Source organism: Hyperolius riggenbachi, chromosome 8 (assembly GCF_040937935.1).
Source record: "Hyperolius riggenbachi isolate aHypRig1 chromosome 8, aHypRig1.pri, whole genome shotgun sequence".
Classification (NCBI taxonomy): Eukaryota; Metazoa; Chordata; class Amphibia; order Anura; family Hyperoliidae; genus Hyperolius; species Hyperolius riggenbachi.
The window spans coordinates 176,383,332-176,401,844 of NC_090653.1; the positions used below are offsets into that span (position 1 = coordinate 176,383,332).

General features: G+C 47.1%; 1 protein-coding gene across 4 annotated transcripts in view; it reads left to right on the forward strand.

Moving 5' to 3' along the window:
• MID2 (midline 2) overlaps positions 1-18,513 on the forward strand; it is a 594,385-nt gene that overhangs the window by 397,450 nt on the left and 178,422 nt on the right. For all 4 annotated transcript variants that reach the window (XM_068247691.1, XM_068247690.1, XM_068247692.1 and 1 more), the window contains one exon: positions 45-172. In XM_068247691.1, the coding sequence (XP_068103792.1) occupies positions 45-172 (128 nt within the window). The remainder of the gene's footprint in view (positions 1-44; positions 173-18,513) is intronic.

The following is an 18,513-nucleotide window of genomic DNA, read 5'->3' on the forward strand; positions in this document are numbered from 1 at the left end:
CTTGAAAATCTCAAATATTTAATAGAACTGTTATTCTGTGTCAGGGTTTCCATGGCAACTACATCTTCTCAAGTTCTTATCCCTGATGTCAATTTAAATGATGCCTTTGAAAACTTTGCCCTGGATTTCTCTAGAGAAAAGAAATTGTTAGAAGGGCTGGACTATGTAACAGGTAAGAAGAATCTTAAAAGTATCAGCTGTTTCTTTTATAACCTTTTACATGTAATTTTGAACCATATGGATTTTTTTGTTTGCAATGGTATTGTACTTCAAAGAATTGTTATTTCATATAATATAAAAGTTTATATTAAATTACAATAGATGGGGACACCTTTCAAGTTTTTATTGCTGACTGAGTGATAGCCATTTCCAACTTCCTGTTGTTAGTTGGTAGTAATCAATCTTTAACCACCCTGGCGTTCATTTTCCTGAGGATTTCCGTGCAAAAAGTGTTTCAATTTTTCCAACAATTTTGTAACCATTTTTTTTTTTTTTTGCAATCAATTTTTTTTTATATTGAATTCAATACAGGTTATTCAATAAAGAAAAAAGTGTTTACTGCGAGATGTTGATGACGGTGTGTGACCATGGTGTCATCAACGCCGATCGACGGGGAACATGTGATCGCCGAGGGAGAAGCTTAATCCGCCAAGGGACATGGAAGAAGGCACTGGGGAAGCTATCAGAGGTACGCGACGAGGGATCAGCACGCCAATGGTGAGTATAGGACCCAGATTCTGTGGTGCTCGAATGTACCCAAATTTGATTCGAGTACATTCGAATTCGGGTCCCGGTCAAATTCAGATTCAGTCATGATCACGCCCATCGAATTCAATTTGGATTCGAGTCGTGATCAGTAATTGAATTCGGGTAATAGTCGTGATCACGAATTCGGATGGCCTTCAAGCCAAAAAATTGTTTACAGCGAAATCACAATAAAATAGGTGTAATGTAAAAAAAAAAAAATTGATAGAAAAAATGTTTCTGTATTTCTTGTTTATTCTTCTTCACCTTCTTTTTCTTCTCTCCATCTTTTTCTTCGCTGTCTTATTATTCTACTTTACCATCTTCTTTTTCGTCATCATTCATCACCATCTTCATCATCTTCTTCTTCACTGGCACCTGGTTCTTCTTCTTCTTCACCTGGTTCTTCTTCTTCTTCTGGTCCACCTTCACTTAAATTTTTCATCTTTTTCTTCACCTGGTTCTTCTTCATCTTCTTCTTCTTCATCATCATCATCTGGTTCTTCTTCTTCAATCATCTGGTTCTTCTTCATCATCACCATCTGGTTCTTCTTCACATTGTTCTTCTTCTTCACCTGGTTCTTCTTCTTCTTCTTTTTCTTCACCTGGTTCTTCTTCTTCTTTTTCTTCACCTGGTTCTTCTTTTTCTTAACCTGGTCCTGCTTCTTCTTTTTCTTCATCTGGTTCTTTTTCTTGTTGTTCATGTTGTTGTTGTTCTTCTTCTCCATCTTCTTCTTTTTCTCCTTCTCCATCTTTTTTTTTCTTTTGTGTTCATATTCTTCCTCTTGTACCCAACAATGTTTTTTCCCTTACAGAACTCAACTGTTGTAAAAAAAAAAAAATTCTTCAACAGCATAGCTAAATTTGTGGCGTAAATAGCTATTGGCGCATGGCATCAGCGCATAATTCTGTGGACCCTGGCAGTGGGAACACACGCAGCAGGAGGTTACATACAGCAGCAGCAGGAGGAGGAGGAGTGACGTTTGGCAGCAGGCATGGTACCTAGCATTGGTACGACGGCTGTAAATAAACACCAACAGCAGGAGGTTCTGGACAGCAGTCGTGCAGCCCACATTGTGCCCAATGCACAACTGGGACAGCACAATTTTCAACCCAGACACCTCAGAATTGTTTTTCTTTTTTACAACCAAATGTAGCTATTGTAGTGGCGTAATAGCTAGTGGCGCATGGCAGCAGCGCATAATTCTGTGGACCCTGGCAGTGGGAACATTGACAGCAGGTGGTTAAATACAGCAGCAGCAGGAGGAGGAGGAGTGCAGTTTGGCAGCAGGCAATGTAACGGGACCATTGTACCTAGCATTAGTACGATGGCTGTAAATAAACACCAACAGCAGGAGGTTCCAGACAACAGTCCTGCAGCCCACATTGAGCCCAATGCACAACTGGGACAGCACAGTTTTCAACCCAGACACCTCAGAATTTTCTTTTTTACAACCAAATGTAGCTATTGTAGTGGCGTAATAGCTAGTGGCGCATGGCAGCAGCGCATTATTCTGTGGACACTGGCGGTGGGAACACAGACAGCAGGAGGTTAAATACAGTGGTAGCAGGAGGAGGAGGAGGAGTGACGTTTGGCAGCAGGCAATGTAACAGGGCCATGGTACCTAGCATTGGTACCACGGCTCTAAATAAATACCAACAGCAGGAGGTTCCAGACAGCAGTCGTGCAGCCCACATTGTGTCCAATGCACAACTGGGACAGCACAGTTTTCAACCCAGACACCTCAGAATTTTTTTTTTACAACCAAATGTAGCTATTGTAATGGTATAATAGCTAGTGGCGCATGGCAGCAGCGCATAATTCTGTGGACCCTGGCGGTAGGAACACAGACAGCAGGAGGTTAAATACAGCGGCAGCAGGAAGAGGAGGAGGAGTGACATTTGGCAGCAGGCAATGTAACGGGGCCATGGTACCTAGCGTTGGTACCACGGCTGTAAATAGACACCAACAGCAGGAGGTTCCAGACAGCAGTCGTGCAGCCCACGTTGTGCCCAATGCACATCTAGGACAGCACAGTTTTCAAGCCAGACACCTCAGAATTTTTTTTTTGTTTACAACCAAATGTAGCTATTGTAGTGGCGTAATAGCTAGTGGCGCATGGCAGCACCACATAATTCTGTGGACCCTGGTGGTGGGAACACAGACAGCAGGAGGTTAAATACAGTGGCAGCAGGAGGAGGAGTAACGTTTGGCAGCAGGCCATGTAACGGGGCCATGGTACCTAGCGTTCGTACCACGGCTGCAAATAAACACCAACAGCAGGAGGTTCCAGACAGCAGTCGTGCAGCCCACATTGTGCCCAATGCACAACTGGGACAGCACAGTTTTCAACCCAGACACATCAGATTTTTTTTTTAAATCAAATGTAGCTATTGTAGTGGCGTAATAGCTAGTGGCGCATGGCAGCAGCGCATAATTCTGTAGACCCTGGCGGTGGGAACACAGACAGCAGGAGGTTAAATACAGCAGCAGGATGAGGAGGAGGTGGAGTGACTTTGGCAGCAGGCACTGTAATGGGCCATGGTACCTAGCGGTGTTACCACAGCACCTAAAGGAAAACCAGGCCAAAGTAGCAGGGGACGGAAGGTTGATGTTATCAACAGGGGCCTGGAACGTGCCTTCAATCCAGACCTGGTTGACCTTCAGGAATGTCAGTCTGTCTACGGACTCTGTGGACAGATGAGAGCGCTTCTCGGTAACCACGCCACTGGCTGCACTGAAGCACCTCTCGGACAGCACGCTGGAAGGGGGGCAAGACAGGAATTCCAGGGCGTACTGTGCCAGTTCACTCCAGATCTGCAACCGCTCGACCCAGTACTCCAAGGGGTCCACAGGCTCCTCGCTGCCAGTGTCAAGCCCACTGAAGGACCCCATGTAGTCGGCCACCATCTGGGTCAGGCGCTGGCTGTGACTTTGAAAGGAGGATGCTGCTGCACGCACCTTTTCTCTCGGCTGCTCTACCATCATGTAGAGCGCCTTAGTCAATGACAGCAGGTCTCCTGGGCGCCTGACGCTGCTGCTGGCCACAGGCACCGGCTGCTGTGCTGGCTGGACAGGGACAGAGGGGGTGGAAGGCTGGGGGAAGGCTTTCTCCAGTCGCCGAACAAGGATCTGCTGCAACTCCCTTGTTCGCTGCTCATGGTCTCCAGCAGGCAGGAACTGACCCACCTTCCCCGTGGGTCCAGGATCATGCTGATGCAGGCGTCCTCCCAAGCACACATCTGCTTGACCCTGGGGTCTGAGCGCAGGCAACGCAGCATGTGCGCTGCCATGGGGAACAGGGTGGTCTGTCCAGCAGAGACATCAGGGTCAGCGCCCACAAAGCTGTCTTCCTCTGGACCCTGAGCCTCTTCCTCCTCTCTCCACCCTCGCACCACTGCAGCTGCGCTATGCTGTTCCCCCTCAGCAACAACATCCATGACCTCCAACTCCTCCTCCAACATCTCAAAATCCTGCGCAGAGGTGGACTGCGCAGGCGGCTGCTGTACCAGCTGGATCAGGGCCTCCTCTCCCACATCCACCAGATCACAAAGAGCCCTGTCCAGCAGACAAGCAAAGGGCACCCACTGGCAGAGGGATGCCCGCTCCTTGCTCACCAGGTTGGTTCCCTGCAGGAAGGGAGCCAACACCAAGCAGACCTGCTGCATCTGCCCCCACTGTGCGTTGGAGAGGAGCTAGAGTTTGGTGGTGCCGGCGAGAGTGCAATCAATGATATGGCGGCTGACAGCCCTCCTCTGCTCAACCAGCCGCTCCAACATCGCCAGGGTGGAGTTCCAGCGAGTTGGCACATCGATGATTAGCCGGTGTCGTGGCAGGCCCTCGCGCTGCCGCATGTCAGCCAGGTTTGCTGCGGCAGCAGCTGAGCGGCGGAAAGTGCGCACAATTTTCCTTGCCGCTTCCAAAAGATTGTCCATCCCCTGGTAGGTGCACAGGAACTTCTGCACCATCAGGTTCAAGACGTGGGCCAAGCAGGGGACGTGGGTCAAATGTCTCCTGTTGATGGCAGACAGCAGGTTGGCCGCATTGTCGGACACCACCAATCCGACTCTGAGGCCTCTGGGGGTCAGCCACATCTTCTCCTGCTCCCTCAGGTAGCGGGGCACGTTGGCTGCCATCAGTTGGGTCTTCCCAAGGCTGAGCATCTCCAGCAGCGCTTGGCAGTGGCAGGCCTTCACGCTGCTGCTGAGGCGGGTTCGCTTGGCGGCCAGAGCTGCTGCTTCTCCCCTGACCCCACGTGGTGGCACCACATAGTGGACGACTGGTGCTGATGCGCCCGAGGATGGACCTGCTGCTTTCTCGCTGGCGCAATTCCACTAGGCTGATCCAGTGGGCCGTGAAGGACAGGTAGCGGTCTGTCCCGAAACGGCTGCTCCATGAATCCATGGTGATGTGGATCCGCTCACTCACGGCGTGATCGAGTGCACGGCCCACGTTCGCCATTGCAAAGCGGTGCAGTGTTGGGATCGACGTTCGGGAGAAATAATGGCGGCTGGGGATTTGCCACTCCGGTATCCCGTACTGCAGGAGCATTCTCATGTCACTCCCCTCCTGCACAAAGGAGTATGGCAGGAGCTGGGAGCACATGGCCCGGGCAAGCAACCCATTCAGCACCCGGATGCGCCTGTTGGTGGGAGGCAGCACCTTGGTCACACCGCGAAATGACTCGCTGAGAAGGGTCTGGCGGCATTTGCCTACACGGGAGGAAGAGGAGGCGACTGTGGAGGGAGCAGATGACGAGGCCACTGAGGACTGGCTGCCCGGGGGGGGGGGGGGGGGAGAGCAATGAGTTGCTGTGCTCCTGCTGCTGATGCTGGATGAGCAGGAGGGTGGGATGCTGCTGCTGCTGAAGTCTGCAGTGGCTGTCTGGCTCTGACCACTGCCTGCGCCATTGTCCTAAAGCTTCAGAGAACTCACTGTAGTCCTGAAAATGTTTGGTCTCCAAGTGGGTCTGCAGGCACGAGGTACCCAACTTGTTAAGATCGCAACCTCTGCTCAGCCTGGCACCGCAACTGTGGCAAATGGCACGGGTCTTGTCGTCTTCGCACACAGTGAAGTACCACCACACTGCAGATTTCAACTTGCCCTTCAAGCTTGAGGGCTGAGGAGCTTTTTTGCCTTTGGAGGGCTGGTTTGTTTTTTTTGGGAGAAGCTTTGGTGTGGGTGGTGGTGGTAGCGGCTGAAGCAGCAGGCTGTGGCTCCTGCCTTCCATGCCCTGTGCTGGCCGCCATGCTGCTGCCACGCCTCTGTGCCAGAGATGCCTCCTCCTCTGATGATGAGCTGCCTTCAACCAACTGTGCTGGTGGTGGCACATTGGGACATAGGGACGATCCAGCGCCTCATCATCATCATCCTCAAACTTCTCCTCTGAGCCCGCCTCAACCAACTCCTCTGCCCCAACATCCCTTACATCAGGCCCCTCCTCCTCCTCATCATCATACTCCTCCTCCTCCTTGCATGCCCACATCATCTCCTCCTCAAACTGCTCCACAACATCCCTCAAAGCGCTCGCGGTCCCTGGGGTGAAGAGCGAGCTCAGTGAGGGCAGGCTGGTCGCTGGGGTCGACGTGACCTCAAGCCGTGGTGGAGGCCTGCTGCGGACCGGCGTGCTAGTGGTGGTTGCACTGGTCTCGCTGGCACTGGAGGTCTGGCTGGAAACGGTGGCTTGCGGCTCCGCCATCATTTCCACCACAGCCTATGCCTGACTCTCCGCAATGGGCCGGGGCAAAGATTGGCACAACACGCTGTTGTTGCGCCTCTGCTCCCTCCTCCACAACTCTGCAGTCAGTGGCTGGCGGCGGACCAGTCACAGACCTGCTGCTGCTGGCAGTGGCTGCCGCATGGTGCTGCCTCTCCTGGTGGTGCCTCGCCCTCTACCTCTGCCAGTCATTGTGCAATAATATACAAATACAATAAGAAAAACTATATATATATATATATATATATATGTGTGTGTGTATATGTATATATATATATATATATATATATATATATATATATATATATATATATATATATATATATATATATATACACACACAAAGGGCGGGAAAGGATGTAAACTTTAATAAAGAGTCTGGGTTGGTGGTGACTGGTGGTGAGTGAAAAAAATGAAAGTTTTTATTTTTGTTTTTTGTTTTTTTAAATAGTAGTAGTACTACGAACAGACAGTAGTGTAGTCTACACTCAGTAGTCGATTTGTCAGATGGTGACAAATAAAAGTCACACACGGACGCAATCAATAGGGTCAGGGGCACTAGCGCTGTGAAGGGTGACTGCAGAGTAATGCAGCAGGGAAGCCTGTACTAAACTACTCACCTACCTGGTTCCAATCGCCGCTCACTAGCCGCCGGTCTCCTCTCTGCATACGCTGATATACACGCTGCTTCCTGTTTAGCCGGATGCAGCGTGTATATTAGCATATGCAGAAAGGCGAAGACCAGTGGCGATTGGAACCAGGTAGGTGAGTAGTTTAGTACAGGCTTCCCTGCTGCATTACTCTGCAGTCTGGAGGAGGGAGCACGGAGGGCAGCCCGGGGAGATGTGGAGGGAGAGGTCGGGCTGCCCTCCCCACGGCTGCAGCTCTCCCCTCCATTAGGGGGGGGGCACCTACCTAATACTGGGGGGCAGCTATCTATCTAACCTATAAACGGGGGGCACCTACCTAATCTAACCTATACTGGGGGGCACCTACCTAATCTAACCTATACTGGGGGGCAGCTACCTATCTAACCTATACTGGGGGGCAGCTACCTATCTAACCTATACTGGGGGGCAGCTACCTATCTAACCTATACTGGGGGGCACCTACCTATTCTAACCTATACTGGGGCACCAACCTAATCTAACCTATACTGGGGGGCACCTACCTATCTAACCTATACGGGGGGAAGCTACCTATCTAACCTACACTGGAGGCAGCTACCTATGTAATCTATACTGGGGCACCTACCTATCTAAGCTGTATTGGGGGCACCTACCTACCTAGCTAGCCTCTACTGGTGGCAACTATACTGGCTACCTATATTGGAGGCACCTACCTAACTAACCTATACAGGGGGCACCTACCTATCTAACCTATGCTTGGGGCAACTATTCTGGCTACCTATATTAGCCCACTGCCTTACTATTACAGTTACCCCCACCCATGTGCTGTCATGTCCACACCCATTATTTTGCCGCTGCGCGCTTAGCTTTTTTTTTGGGGGGGGGGGGGGGGGGGGGTCGGTAATTTATCCGCACCGGGTGTCAAACACCCTAGCTACGCCACTGGTCAGAGGCAATAGGGGCAGAGATGTGACAGGCAGTCACAGATCACAACAGATGCTGCCCTCTGTAAAGTAACTAACACAGTACTCAAGCTAATAAATGCACGGACTAACAGTACAAATTAGGTAAACTAGTACGTAGGGAAATAACAACTAACTTTGATCCCTAGTAGTAGTAGTGTAGTAGACTAGTAGTCGATAACTAACTCTTGTGACCGACGGTGACAATCAAAGTCTGTCACACACGGACGCAATCAATAGGGTCAGGCAGAGATGACAGACAGTAACAGATCACAACAGATGCTGCCCTCTGTAAAGTAACTAACGAAGTACTGAAGCTAATAAATGCACAGACTAACAGTAGAAATTAAGTAAACTAGTACACTACTAATTATAATCCCTAACCTACCTAAGCTAGTAGTAGGCTAAGGCTACCTAGGCTAGCAGGCCTAGCCTGCACACAGACCTAACACTAGCTTAGCACAGTATACAGTATATACACTGACTGAACTATAACAATCAAATCACTATCTAACTATAAATCAATATAATCAATGTGTTAAGAATGTGTTCAGGAGGTAAAACGCTCTGTTTTCACAGTTGAAAAGCACTTGCTAGACACGCAGCAGCAATGGAGATGCTCTCAGTACAGCTCAGCCACAAGCAATGACAGGCTCCGCAACATGGCCGCCGCCTTATATAGAGGAGGGGAGAGCCAGGCTCCCCTCCTCTGATTGGTTGCTAGTGCCTCGGCTGGGGGCCTTCTGATTGGCCCGATGATGTCATCCCCTGGATACTGAAGCCGAATTCGTGATCACAGACGAATTCGAGAGCGCCTATTCGGGTACATTAGATTTCGGCAGCAGCATAGCTCTTCGAATACGGATTCGACTTCGGCAACCATGATAAAACTACCCGTGATCACGGGTAAATTCGAATTCGCGATGCCTGGTGAGCACCACTGCCCAGATGTATAGCCAGATGTATAGTTAGCCAGATGTATAGCCAGGTATAGTTAGCCAGATGTATAGCCAGGTATATAGTGAGCCAGATGTTTAGCCAGATCTATAGTGAGCCAGGTGTTTAGCAAGATATATAGTAAGCCAGGTGTTTAGCCAGATATATAGTGAGCCAGGTGTTTAGCCAAATATATAGTGAGCCAGGTGTTTAGCCAGATTTATAGGTAGCCAGATGTTCCCCCCCCCCTCCCGATCGTCTCCCCTGGCTATGCGGGCGGGGGGATCCCCCTCTGTGCGGGCGGAGGATCCCACTTCTGTGTGGCATGCGGGTGGCCTATCCCCCTCCTCCCCCCTCCCTCCCAATCTCCCCTAATCTCCTCCCTCCCGATCCTCCCACCTCCCCGTCTCAGCCCGCTGAGTAAATAGATCTACTCACCTGAGGGCTCTCTCCAGCAACGGCTGCAACAGCACTTCCTCTTTCATCACCAAGTCTTGTTCTCTGTACAGTTACATTACGAGACTTGGTGACGTCACCAAGTCTCGTAATGTAAATGGTCAGAGACCGGGACTTCGGAGATGGAGGAGGGTGTGCACCGCAGCCATCGCTGGATAGAACCCTCGGGTGAGTAGATCTATTTACTCAACGGACTGAGACGGGGGGGGGGGGGGGCGGGGGATCGGGAGGGGGGAGTTTGGGAGGGAGGGGGGGGGAGGGGGATAGGCCACCCACACGGCGCACAGAAGGGGGATCCCCCGCCCGCACAGAGGGGGATCCCCCGCACTCACATTCTCTGCCGCCCGCTGATCCTCTGCCCGGAGATTCCCTAGGGTGGCTGGATGCTTGTTCTGCACGCTGGGGTAGCACAGATCGCTACCCACAGCGTGCAGACAGGCATCCAGCCACCCTGGAGAATCCCTCTGCTGGGAAAAAAATGTAGCCCGCGGGGCAGAGAAACAGGAAATCTCCCTGTCGGCATGGACAAGCTCAGCTCGTCATTAACGTTTTTTGCAAGTTTTTGCTGGACGAGCTCAGCTCGCCCATACCCCCAGGGTGGCTACAGATGATTTAAGCAAAAGCACAGAAAAAATAAAAACTCAGCTATGTTCTAAAACATGTGCATGCTACTGAAATGTGTTTAAGGGCTGGGACCCACTAGGCACGCTTGTCGATCGTTGGCTATCTGTAAATCGTTATACCATTGGATGACTAGCACTCTGCTCTCACAAACATTACTTGCAACATTTTGTGAGCAATTCTGGTGCATCAGCAGCTACAGTAGCGAAATCTTGAATTATTTGGGAATTGCCATGAACTTGCGGCACTTCTACGATTAAGCAAATCGCCAGTGCTTTGCGATTGCTGCAAAGCACTTGTAGTTTTGTTTCAGTTTTTAATTTCAGTGACCTTACTACTGTAACTGAAAGTAATAGAGCATCTGTGTTCAAACAAATTGTTTGGAATTCCACTTTAAGGGGTAGATATATTAAAATCTCATTACTTGCTGTACTGCATCATGACAACCTTTACCGTAAAAAAAAATAATAATAAAAAACGACTTAACTGCTGTTTTTAAATCAGTTGATAATACGGTAAGTTATTATTTTTAGGTTCCCATTCTGTCATGAAAACACTGTATCATTGTGACATTTGAATGTACTATAGCAATCGGGACAAGCAAAAGTTCCTAAATGCTCCTCAGTTTGTTCTGAACAGACTTTTAAAGGAAAACTTATGTATCTTTTCTGAATGTTTTTAATGTCTTTACCCTCTTGTAAAGGGCCCCATGACCTGGGACATGACACAGCTTGGTCTCAGGAATGTTAAAATCGCCCCAGCAGCTCCTGCTACCGTGGGAGAGGCTGGGGCACATAGGGGTCCAGGACCATGCATGTAAGTTGATGAGTGCTAAAAGATGTACGCCATGCCCAGCTGAAGTAAAGAGCGACGCAGTTGCAGATCTTACCCCCTGGGCTGCCTCTTGTGTTTTGCCCTCCACGCTGTCACTTAATGGCTGTGATGTCTATGCTGCATCTCTTAACCCTGTGTGTTGGATTAACCCTGTGGTGCTGCTGGGGTTTATTGAGAAAGTAGGGCGGAATGTATACGCTGCCTTCTCATCCAGTGGCCAGTCCATCAACCACCAGAGAGTTCACAAAGTGGATCCAAAATCTTCAGTGTATAGCAATCACCCAATGAGAGGAGGGAATGTGGGATGTGCTATGACTCCCAGTGTCTCTGCACACTCAGACACTCCAGAACGTCCTCCACAGTTGTATCAGCACCATCAGAAGTGTATATAAAGCTGTTTTATTGGTTTAAAAGCAGCATGATCATTATCTGTCCAGCAGCGACAGTTCCGCTGTTTCGGTCACCAGACCTTTTTCAAGCTGTGTAAGTTGATATCACATGGACATAACAAACTCTACTCTTATACAGTAACTTCAAATCTCAAGCACCAATCAGGTGCAAGAGCCTTTAGCCAATCAGAGGACAGCGGCGGTATGGTGGACCTGATGGGGAACTGATATCTATAACATGCAAATATCCCCATCCCATAATAATGTGCACACACCCATTTGCAAGTACCTCCCTCTCACATAGTGGTACACAGACCACAAGGAAGACTGCTCATAAAATAAGCAAATATATGCGCAAATGCGCAAGATACCTTTCAGTAGCAATGGTCAAGTAGATACAAACAACCCTGAGCCGATGCAAATCCATGCAAACCCCCATGCAAATCAATGCAGCCTGAAAATAAACTAATCAAATCCCGCCGAGGTGAAATTCGATTGGCCCACCCTAAAGCTGCACAAGAATCCGTACAAACCTGCATCAACCTGAAGCCACCCGCATCCACCCGATCATCACCACCTTTCAGTACTGTAGCAAGACCAGCCGGGTCACCTCCATCCCAAGTCGCAGCTTCCACGTATGGACGTCGTACTGACGTCCTATCCACACATGATCTAGTCACATGATCAGGGAGCGCTCCAATTGGAAAATAAAGCAAAATAAAGATAAACACAGGGGCGGCTAATAAGTCAACATCCCCTTGCACATCCACATCGCGCTGTGGTCACAAAAAGTGAAGTGCATAAAAAACATATATAAATCCGGCTAATAAACCGGTATAGCCAAATAGTCATAATGACAATACTAGTATCATCGCACAAAATATGCAGCCTGGAATAAGGGTGTACCGTCAAATCAAACTCCCACTTAAAGAACATAATCCAGAAGAACGAAAACAATAAAAAACACGCATCCTCCTTAAGCGGATCCAAGATGAAAAACTAACTATAACAAGTAACTTGTCTATATATCTTATGTACAGTTTAGATGGTTTAAACAGCAAATCTGTCTGCATATTGCTTTAATAGAATATGATTATTTCTTCCTGTGATACAATGACAGCAGCCATGTTGTTTGTAAACATTACACAGAGGCAGGCTTATCTGCACCATCTGCACTCAGACTGAAAAAAACCTAATCCCCACTCCTCCTCCCTCCTCCCCTCTGCCTCTGAAATCTCTGGCTAGTAATACCTCCCCCTCCTCCTGCCCAGACTGAGCTCCCATGAGCCCTTGCTACTGCCAAGGTTCTCTGAAAACTGTGGGTGGGGCATATTTAGTTTATAGGGAATTAGAGTATTAAAATAAAAACAAAAAAGTATTTGGCTTTGAGGAATGCCCTATAAACTATAGGAAAGGAACACAATTATGCAATGAGTAAAAGTTCATCTTGGATCCACTTTAAATACAAGGGAACAGATCATACTCTCTGTTTAGGCCTCCCCTTCCCAAGGTTTCCAATCTACAAATCCATCCCGCTTCCTTGATGAGTAACATCTTATGTCGATCACCTCTCCTAGGATGTAAGGGGACATGGTCTATTACTTGTACCCTTAATTGTGCCACTGTATGTCCACATTGTTTAAAATGGCAAGAGACCGCCTGCTCCTCATTCCCTCCTCGTATAGCGGTTTTACGCAACGATATTCTATCTTTTAGCGGCTGGGTCGTTTTACCCACATACCCCAAATCGTAAGGGCATTTCAAAAGATAGACAATGAACGACGAATTACAATCATAGTACCCGTTTACAAAGAAATTGTTACCACTGGAGGGATGAGTGAAGCAGTCTCCCTTGCTCACCAAACAACACATGTGGCAATGGAGACATGGGTATTTACCCTTCCTGATCCCACTATCTCTAGATTGTTCGTAAGTATGCACTACCTTTTCCCTGATGGTGGGTGGACGTCGAAATTACATCAAGGATGGGTACTTAAAACTCCCCTACATGAGGGAAGGCATATTTTAGGATTTTCCAGTGTTTCTTAATGGATAGTCCTATCTGATCACTCCAACTTTTAAAGGTGCTAACAAAAGGGATTCTAGGGCTACTAGGTCCCCTATTCCCAACATGTCTTTTCTTAGCATAGGTCTCTTCAGGATAGCCTCTTATCCTGAATTTCCATTGTGCCTACTCCACCCTATCAGCTCATCTCTCTGGATCCGCCACCAGTCATTCAATCCTAGTTAGCTGACCTCTGGGGATATTGTATCTAACATATTTAGGATGAAAATTAGTATATTCTAAGACTGAATTATGATCCGTAGGTTTGGTGTACAGATCTGTGAGCAATTTATCACCAGACCTGTACACCATGGTGTCCAAGAAATATATCTCATCCACAGCCAGATGTGCAGTCAGTATAATAGGAGGACATTTAACACTCAGTTCATCAATGAAGGCATCAAGGGTCGACAGTGGAACGCCCACATGTAAAAAATATTATCAATATATCTCCACCACCATTTAGCATGCTGGTGGAACAGGGCACTAGTATAAACAAAAGCTTCTTCAAACTGGCCCATAAACAAATTTGCATAGGATGGGGCCACATTCGACCCCATCGCCGTTCCCCTGCACTGTACATAGAACTGCTCCTCAAATAAAAAAAATAATTCTCTTGTAGGATGACTCGCAGAAGAGATACAACAAACTTCCTCTGTGCAGTTGACAACTCAGAGTGTGTCATGAGGTACCAGTCTACTGCCTCTACACACCCATCATGTGGGATGGAGGTTTAGAGGCTTTCGACATCCAATGTCACCAGCCAGGACTCGGATGTTAATGGTGTTAGGTTGTTTAACCAGTCGTGTTTAACTTTATGCATCCAAGCAATTTTCACCTCCCATTCATTCACCTATAACTTTATCCCTACTTATCACAAAAACTGATCTATATCTTGTTTTTTCCGCCACCAATTAGGCTTTCTTTGGGTGGTACATTTTGCTAAGAGCTACTTTACTGTAAATGCATTTTAACAGGAAGAATAAGAAAAAAATGGTAAAAAAAATCATTATTTCTCAGTTTTCGTCCATTATAGTTTTAAAATAATACATGCCTCCATAATTAAAACCCATGTATTGTATTTGCCTAATAGTCCCGGGTATTACACCATTTAAATTATGTCCCTATCACAATGTATGGCGACAATATTTTATTTGGAAATAAAAATGCATTTTTTTCTGTTTTGCATTCATCACTATTTACAAGCTTATAATAAAAAAAAAATAGAAATATTTCATCTTTACGTGGATATTTAAAGTGTTTAGACCCTTAGGTAAATATTTACGTTTTTTTTTATTGTAATGTGTTTTTCTTTTTAAACATGTAGATGTAGTTTTACTATTTGACCACAAGATGGCAACCATGAGTTTGTTTACATTACGTCACTCTAAGCGTAACATGTACGCTTAGAGGGACGTAGGGGGGACGTAAGAGGCAGAAAGAGCGAGGCTTCCAAGAGAAGCCGTCGCTTTTTCTGCCGCGGAAAGGGATCAATGATCAGGCACCATGTCCTGATTCATTGATCCCTGGGCTAACGATCCATGGCATGGGAGCACGCGTGCACCAGCGATCGGCCGTGGAAGCGCACATGCGGCCTTTTGGACGTACACTATACGTCCAAAAGGCCTAAATGGTTAATTTCTAAATAAACATACTAGTATCTCGCAAATAAGAATCAATGGATAGTATTATGGGCTGCAATAACTTATCTACAAATTGGGCCAGGGGGACAAAGACTGAGTCCACCCCCAAGGCTATAGGCCTTCCAGGGGGGGCAGATAAACTCTTGTGAAAAAGAGCTTTATATACACTTCTGATGGTGCTGACTCAACTGTGGAAGACTCAAAGCCGATCCAGGCATTCACTACCACTAGGAAATATGCCTCTCACCCACTATCTGCACTGTCTCAATCACCTACTACCCACTCTTTGCATGATGGTCACCCACTATTTGCGCAGTGATCATCTAGTATCTGTTCTTCTGTCATCCACTTTCTGCACAACGATCACCCACTGTCTGACTGCCACACCATCGCCCACTTTCTGCACAATGGTCAACTAGTATCTGGATTTGAAATCTGAGACAAGGTCTGGAGCAGCTTAAGATTTATTTCCAGATTTTGGAGGAGAATGGCGAATCCGTCACATCTCCCATTACCCTTTGGGAGGCCCTTAAAGTGACTGTGAGAGGACGAATTATAGGCCTAGCCTCATATAAGAAGAAACAAAGACAGAAAGAGGTGCTGGATCTAACTGCTAAGCTAGAAAAAGCTGAGGCAATGTGGAAAAATAATCCCTCCTCATCCTTAAAGAGAGACAGAGACCTTTTACGCACCCAACTGGATCTCAGACTCACTGACAATGCGGAAAAACAATTACGCTGGCAGAAGAACCGATATTATCGGTGGGCTAATAAATCTAGTACCCTATTAGCCAACAAACTAAAACATCGAATATACAGACCCCCCACATTGTCAGTCCGTCTACCTTCAGGGCAAACCACTTTAGACCCACATAAAATAACCCTCAGTTTTCAAAGCTTTCTAAGTAAACTCTATTCATCCCCAGATTCACCCCCTACAGAAGAAATAAGAACCTTTTTAGACTCCATAGTTCTTCCTCAGATCCCCACAGACTACATAGACCTATTAAACAGCGATATTACATCTGAGGAAGTTACTCTGGCAATAAAATCTCTTAAGACGTCCAAGACTCCAGGTCCAGACGGATTCACAGGCCTTTTTTACAAAAAATTTGCAACAGCCCTAAGTCCACTCCTGGTCCCACTTTTTAATGCTTATAAAACAGGCCAAATCCCGCACCCCAGTTCACTGCAGGCTGATATAGTAATGATCCCAAAGACTGATCAAGAGCCTCTAGAACCACACCAGTTTAGACCCATATCTTTACTAAATATCGACCATAAGCTGCTAGGGAAAATCCTGGCCACTCGAATCAACAGATTTCTCGCAGATATAATCTATAGGGACCAATCAGGCTTTGTCCCTGGGCGTCAGGCGTCAGACGCCACTTTGCGAGCAATACAGGTTTTTGAGTTATTACAATCACGTAAGATCCCAGGATTATGTCTTTCACTTGACATTTATAAGGCATTTGATCAGGTCTCTTGGGACTATCTATATGCAGTTCTGAGAAAGTGGGGACTTGGGGGTCCTTTTACTACCTGGATTAAAACATTGTATTCCAATCCAACAGCCAGCATTTACTATGCAGGCTCCTCATCCTCCTCATTTCAAATCTGCAGAGGCACCCGCCAGGGATGCCCTTTATCGCCTATTCTTTTTATTATGGCTGTAGAGCCCCTGGCAGCTGCTATCAGGCAACATGCGGAAATAAAAGGGGTAGAACTGGCCGGAGTTCAGCATAAGCTGAATCTTTTCGCGGACGACCTACTACTTTTTATTACGCAACCCCATTCCACCATTCCAGCAGTTATGTCACTTTTATCTAAATTCACCTCAATCTCGGGACTCCAGATCAATGCTAACAAGTCTAAAATGCTCAACATAACATTATCGCCAGAATCTTGTCAATCCCTAACTGCCCAATATCACTTCCAGACTGCAGACCCTTCTATAGAGTACTTGGGAATTAATCTTACATCTTCATATGACAATCTATTCCAATGTAATTATTACCCACTGGCTAAGCTGATCACACGCTCTTTAGCCCAGTGGTCCACCTATGGCCTTTCCTGGCTGGGTCGGATAAACGCCCTAAAAATGACGCTCCTCCCCAAACTTTTGTACTGTTTCAGATTATTGCCAGTCCGAATCCCCCCTCACTTTCTCAGAATGTTGCAGAATAAATTAAACAGATTCATTTGGAACAATGCCTCTCCGAGGGTTTGTAAGAACACATTATATGTGCACAAAAGGGAAGGGGGACTGGGAGTTCCCAACCTTTCCAACTACTATAAGGCCCAACTAAATCATCTTTTAGATTTGTATAAGGGGTCCAGCATGCCGGCTTGGACCTTATTTGATATACCTGTAGCAGCCCCTCAATCAGTTCAAACCCCCATGTGGCTTCCCAAGCAGTCTCGCCCTAAGGGCCTGAGTACAGTAATGCGTCACTGCCTTACAATATGGGATTCGGTTCGTTATTCCCAAAAATTAATGTCTCCAACTCTGCCACTACTGTCATTCATTGATAACCCCCTGTTTCTTCCAGCCTACGAAAACTCTAGAAGCTTCAGATGGTGGAGAGACCAAGGGCTAGAGCAGATTAAATCACTCACTAATAGTTCTGGGATATTATCATGGGTAGATCTACGAGATAGATACCAAATTCCTCCCCAGGAAAAATTTCGTTACTTCCAGCTAAAGCACTGGTTGAAATCTCTTTTCCCACCACAGACTCCATTCCCAATTGTTCTCTCCAGATTTGAAAGATTCTGTGCACTAGAACCATTCGCGAAGGGTGTTATCTCTGACTTGTATATATCATTAAATGACCTACCTGAATCCTTTCAACATCAGTATGTTAAAAAGTGGGAGACTGACCTTAAAGGAACTAAATCAAAAGAGGAATGGGAAAGGATTTGGGCTACTACATCCAAACTATCTATAAACTTAGCACTAGTGGAATCCTCTTATAAGGTTATGCTAAGATGGTATTGGGTCCCGGCTAGACTTCGTCACATTTCAGTGACGAATTCGGGCTCCTGTTTCCGAGGCTGCCAATCAAAAGGAGACATGCTCCATACCTTCTGGGCATGCCCAATGATATCTAGATTCTGGTCCCGTATATACAGGATGTTACAAACCCTGTTTGATAAGCGCATTACTAAAGACCCCTGGTCTGCCCTCCTACACTGTAAGATTGAATCTCTTACTAAATATCAAAATAATTTAGCTCACTTTATATTTGTGGCAGCCTTGCAAACAATAGCCAAAGCTTGGAAAACCCAGTTTGTTTCCTTTGAGGAGCTAAAAAGCAGAGTGTCATCCTATATGGTCCAGGAACGGATGGCTGGGGCCTTGGAAGATAGAGTCGCAAGTTACCACAGAACATGGGACGCATGGAACCACTATATCAATTCCGTCCCCTCCTAATACAAAGACGGAACCAATCCTCAGCACTTTCAACCCTCCTGCCGGTTGGAGCGGCGACCTCGAACCGTCTCCCCCATCCCCC